General features: G+C 41.7%; 1 protein-coding gene across 1 annotated transcript; it reads right to left on the bottom strand.

Moving 5' to 3' along the window:
• Window positions 1-356: 356 nt before the first annotated feature.
• On the bottom strand, window positions 357-5,033 carry sspn (sarcospan (Kras oncogene-associated gene)). Its single transcript, XM_026365633.1, has 3 exons — window positions 4,779-5,033; window positions 2,721-2,807; window positions 357-937 (listed from the first exon to the last, which is right to left on the bottom strand). Exons 1-3 carry the CDS (start codon window positions 4,995-4,997, stop codon window positions 578-580), a joined length of 666 nt encoding a protein of 221 aa, XP_026221418.1. The 5' UTR covers window positions 4,998-5,033; the 3' UTR covers window positions 357-577.
• Between the last annotated feature and the right edge of the window lie 385 nt (window positions 5,034-5,418).

Here is a 5,418-nt window from a genome sequence, read left to right as displayed (position 1 = left end):
CTCATTCAAGTAGCTTCTTCAGTCTGAAGATAGTTGGTTAGAGACCACAGATTTATGCTTCAGGTCAACCTGGATGGTTGAATGTCTTACAAGAATTCGCTGCTGCGATTGTCAATATTCGACCTTTACTGTTTTCTGAAGCTCGAGGCAGTAATCACGATCATTAAAGCTCAGGAACTCGCACCAAATCATTTCTTTGCAAGACCAAATGAACTACAGCAGCTTGGTTTGAGTGAGTTGTTTTCACAATAGTTCTAATATTGCAATTGTATATGAGCTTTTTTGTGGTGATCATCAGAAACACTGTGGAAATTCATTGTTGTGGAACACAGTTGGTTGAGTTTAAATAGACCAGGTGTTTTAGTTATTTTTATATCATGGCAAATTGAAGTACAAAATGTCTCATATGCTATACAAAATTTGTGCAAAATGCCAATATGGTACAACTACTGCAAATGAATCACACTTTGGCACACACCAAAAAGGTGAATGTCCCTGTCCTTAAGTAATCACACAGTTGGCATTGCCCTCGCCAATCACCGATCAGCGTCATCCCATTAACTCTGCCGTTATTACATTAAACCTTCTGCCATTGCTGAGTGGAGGAAGAGCCGATCTGAAGGCCAGCGAAGAAGACCTGGTACCGGTGCTTCCACATGATGAAGGCGCCGACGGCACACACAAGTGCTTGGAGTATGTTCAGTATGATATGGAGCAAGAAGTAGAGCGGCAGTGTCTCAATGATCGCCTGGCAGTCGGTGACCTCCTTATAGGTGAAGGTACGGGCTATTGGGTCTTCTTCATCCAACGTGCACACGCAGTCCTCCCCCACCTGCTCACAGCTGAAGCTGCTGGTTTGTGAGTAGTGGTGTGAAGCAAATGCCATAACCAGCAGTGAGATGACCAGGCCGATGGTACACAGGACAAAGTAGAGGAGCTGTAAAGGGCAGAGGAGAAGCGTGATGTTCTCATTTATCTTGAAAGCAATGATTGGAAAACGTTTTATTGTCTTCATCTCAGCTCTTTCTGATTCTAGAGATGTGGCTCCTGCTTTAGTCTGTTGTCTCATGATTAACCTAGGGTGCCAAAACTGGAGCTTAGATACGAGCTGGCTCAGTGCCTATGGCAAGTTCAATTCAAAGAGATTACCCACAATACTACAGGGCAAGGTCTGACCCTCCGAGTAGGAGCCCAGCTTTTAGCACAGAGCAGACACAGCACATGTAAGACTGCCCTGCAGCTACAGCCGCTCTCCACCTTTGGTGCGCGTCCTTTGTGAGTACGTTTAAAAACAGAGTGTGTCTATAAATAATCTTTGAAAATGTGACAGAGGCTTTGTGTTGTTTTTGCTGTTGCACAATCACGGCAACACTAAACCGTCGTCTTAATCCATCGTTTATGTAACAGCAGTCCTCATTTGCTGGTGTATTTTGCTCTCTATTACAGCTGCTTATGGAATTATGCAAAAGATGAGCGGTGCTTGATTTGAAATGGCATGTATATTAATTTGGGAACAGCTGTGAAATCTCGGGTATGGTTGGTTACAGCGAGATGTGTGCAGAGCAAGTGCATCACCAAGTGCTTTGTTGAGCATTATGGACTAAATGGAAATGATCTGAAACCTACAAGCAGGTACAAAGTGAAAGGAGTCCCGTAGAACAAATGGGTGTGTGTAACAATCAAATCCAGAAACCCCTCCAATGACAGCATGTTTTCCACTCACTCCACTTGTTACTCCCCTCGGGAAAGCACTGCGCCAGGGGGCAATTGAAATACGTAATTAAATGAAATGACTGTAAAGAATGAATACAGTAAAAGCATGGGATCACTGAGCAATCTGAATTAATGACATTAATAAATCAAAGTTTTGAGAGCCAGAAACACAGCCAACTAATTGCTGCTGCTTATTTCTGATAAATGAGAACTGATGATTTGTAAATCAGAAAGTAAGAAAAACCTACATAACTTAAGGCTCCTGGAAAAATAGCAAGTGGAGACCAAGATTGTGTTGTTGTTTAATACTGCTTTATTGTGATAATCAAGAAATGTTTATCATTTTGATAAATAGCCCTTAGAAAGAATTAATAGTTTCAGAACATTGCTTTGTAAACTCTGTGTATTACGATGCAAATGAAAATAATCCCTGTAATTTTGGTCATTCGGAGTCTGATGGTATTTAAAACTACTCAATGCAGACATGCTTGGAATTGAATTTTTATTAAGCCTTTCTGTCAAGACCAATTTGCACATTATCTGCGCTCTCAAATGCAAACACAAACTGCTGAAAGGTTTTGAGACTTCATGTGTACATATTTGATGGTCTGGTATGCACACTCCACAGAAGAAGAAGAAGGATGCTGCTTCTCAGATGTTAGCTGCTTCTCAGCAGCACACAGTGGTGGACTGATTTTAATTGCCTTGAAATTCCAACGGCGTATATTGTATGGCTAATTAAGCTGTACGATCAAGTCGCATTAATGAATGCACTCATCCACCCATAGGAATCCCTGCAGAGCTCTTTTAAACAGGAATGCAGTTAAATGCCTTTGTCTCTTCGCCGCTGGTGGTTGCAGTTTGTTTGCAAAGCTCCTTTGTTTCTTGTGTGAAAATACAATGACCCGTCTGACTTCTTTAGAACAACTGCGATGCTACAACATTTGGTCAGTGTGTGTCGTGTTGTGCATTGGCTGTAAAATGTGTCGGGGCGTGTTCAGACTCACCTTGACAATGAATTGTGTAGATGTCCTCTCATCAGGGGCGTAGGTGATACAGTATAGGATGAAGCCCACAATGGAAACTAGACACAGCTGTAACCACACACCAGGAAATGGTTTGGTATTGTTTGGTTAGAACATTTCTCAGCATAGTCTTTCATTATCATGTGTCATAGTAGGATTTAAGTTGACTGTACTTCAGTATTTCTACTTAGTGATACTTCACACTTGTACTCCACTACATTTCAGGGGGAAATGTTGTACTTTCATGTCCACTACTTTCTCTGACTGCTTCAGTTAGTAGTTATTTTGCAGAGCCATATCCAGTTAATGCAAAATACAACTAATTATGATATAATATTATTATAGGTTGTTTGTCCCCGGGGGAAAGTCACTACTCAGCAGTGGGACATAGAGTGTAACATAACAAAACATAGCTCCAGCTGTTGCAGCTGTAACACTAAAGTGTGTACAAATGATTATATTATTATTAATTATATCTGAAAATGATTCATTCTACATAAAGGGTACCTTAAGATTTCTTCCTGATAATACATTTGCACTTTACATAACCAACATTTGAATGCACAATGTTTACTTGTAACTGAGTGGTTCCTCACGTGCATTGCTACTTTTACATAAGTAAAAGATCCGAGTACTTCCTCCACCACTGGGTGTCTCTTAATATTGCACGATACAGCAGTAAGCTGTCATCTGATTATACTACTCTCTCGCTCGCTCGCTCTCCCTCTCGCACAGAGACACTCTCACAATCTCTCCAGTGCAATTGGAGTCTTGTGACTAACGTGCAGCATCTTATTTGAATGTTTTTCTCAGGTTCTTAAGCACTCAGGACTCTCTGGAAAGTTCACGATGACCTCAGTGTTTTTCACTTGGCTGAATCTCGTGAGGATCTAACTCAGGATGGTGGTGTCCAGGGATGTTTTCGAGAGTAGCTGGCATCTGTGATAGGCTGAGATAAGACACAGTCAGGAACACCGTGTTTCTTTCTGTTTTCAACCACCAAATCGAGGCCTTATATTGACGTGAATTAAAATAATTTTGGTCTTTTATTTTAACAATCTTAACTGAAACAGTGTTAATAAAGAAAAACTATTTCACTTTGTTATTAACATACACTGAAATTTAAGTGATTTCTTTTCTTTCTCTTTAATTACTTATAATTTGTTATGAAACGTTACCTGTCAACACACTTCTGTCAACTTTGCCTAACAGTAAAACTGAAATTTTACACCTTTACTTTCACTTACAATTCGGTTGATGTTATCTAAACCTTTCCTCGCTCTTCAAAGGAAACTCATTGTGAACACATTACATTGAATTGGGAGCTTAAATTGCTTTTAGTATTAATTCAGTCTACTGACGCCTCAATTGCTTTCATGGCTCAAACATCAACACTTGACACTTCAGCTGTCAGTGAATACAAACAAGGTTATTAAGCAACTTAATGCACAACTACTTGAAAGTTTAGCTGTTTAAAAGAAGTCCTCACATTGCAACTTAGTCCTTAAATGACAACATCTACACATTTCAGAAAGCAGAACAGTAAAATGTTGAATGTTACGTAAATGAAAATTTTCTGTTTACTACGTTTGACACACATTATTAGACGCATACATACTTCATTAAAATAGCGCATCTTTAACTCTGTGCACACTCAAACTTAACCTCTCTATCAACACATCATATCTGTAATCACAAAGTGTTTGGATGCTGTTGAGACGTCTGGTTGGAAGGTGGTGTGCTGTGATGTTTAGGATTTGTTGGACATGCGTGGATGTGTAACTGAGAGGAGACTGTTGTGTGTACGCGTAGATGGACACGACAGAAATGTACTAGAACATGCGAGTGCCAGTGTTTTTCCATGCACACACTGAGATGTTGACTGACTAAAGTGATAGGGGCCAGTTTTGATATGCAGCGTGTGGGTAAACACTGATTGATGTAGCTGACGGTCATGCAGAAGTTATAGAAATAGGATGCTCAGATTTCATGCAAGCACAGAACTACAGTGGCTGTTAGAGCTGTAGAGTTGGAGCTTACGATGATCCCAGCCCAGTGTGGCGTCTCCCTGAGCAGCAGTGAGGGACTGATGGCCAACATAAGGAAGGCCAGGACTGTGACGGCCACCCCCAACAGCAGCTGGAACAGGGCGACGAGCAGAGGGAAGCGGCAGACTCTGCACTTATTGTCGTCTTCTGGTCCTGGGCTTGCATCTCTCTTCTTCTGACCCTCCTTATCTGAGGAACCTTTTCGCCCCATTTCTTCTCCAGGCTTTTCTTTCTCTCTCTCCTCTCAACTCACTCTTACAGTGTTTGGGGTGGATGAGCCCGCCTGCTGTCTGCCTTTCTCCCCTTGCCTTCCCCTCCCCGCCGAGGCCTCCGCTCACCATAAACCCAGCTCGACTGCTATTTGGAAACAGAGAAGGCTCTGAACTAATATGGAAAGCATTTGGACTGGATTCCTAAAGCGGCTCCAGTGCCACATATAGAGCAGGCAGCATACTGTAGAGGAAAGGAAGAGGAGGGAAAGGGGGCAGGAAGACACAAAGGGGGATTCCAACAAACGACTGGGAGGAAGATTTAGCTTTTTGGCACGTTAAAGTCAATAAAAGGGGAAGTTCAGAGGCAAATCAGAAGGACTGGGTTAATGAAAAGCCAGCGCAGAGGAGGTCACACTTCAT

The sequence above is a fragment of the Anabas testudineus genome, chromosome 6 (assembly GCF_900324465.2).
Source record: "Anabas testudineus chromosome 6, fAnaTes1.2, whole genome shotgun sequence".
In the NCBI taxonomy this organism is placed as follows: Eukaryota; Metazoa; Chordata; class Actinopteri; order Anabantiformes; family Anabantidae; genus Anabas; species Anabas testudineus.
This window is presented reverse-complemented; position numbering and strand designations above follow the sequence as displayed.

What these genes read in the sequence shown, in the direction of transcription:
- sspn (XM_026365633.1), bottom strand. Translation starts at nt 4,997, where the DNA reads ATGGGGCGAAAAGGTTCCTCAGATAAGGAGGGTCAGAAGAAGAGAGAT. An exon ending in CACACTGGGCTGGGATCATC is followed by an intron (nt 2,808 to 4,778) that starts GTAAGCTCCAAC and finishes GTGTGGTTACAG; the next exon opens with CTGTGTCTAGTTTCCATTGT. An exon ending in CTACACAATTCATTGTCAAG is followed by an intron (nt 938 to 2,720) that starts GTGAGTCTGAAC and finishes TGCCCTTTACAG; the next exon opens with CTCCTCTACTTTGTCCTGTG.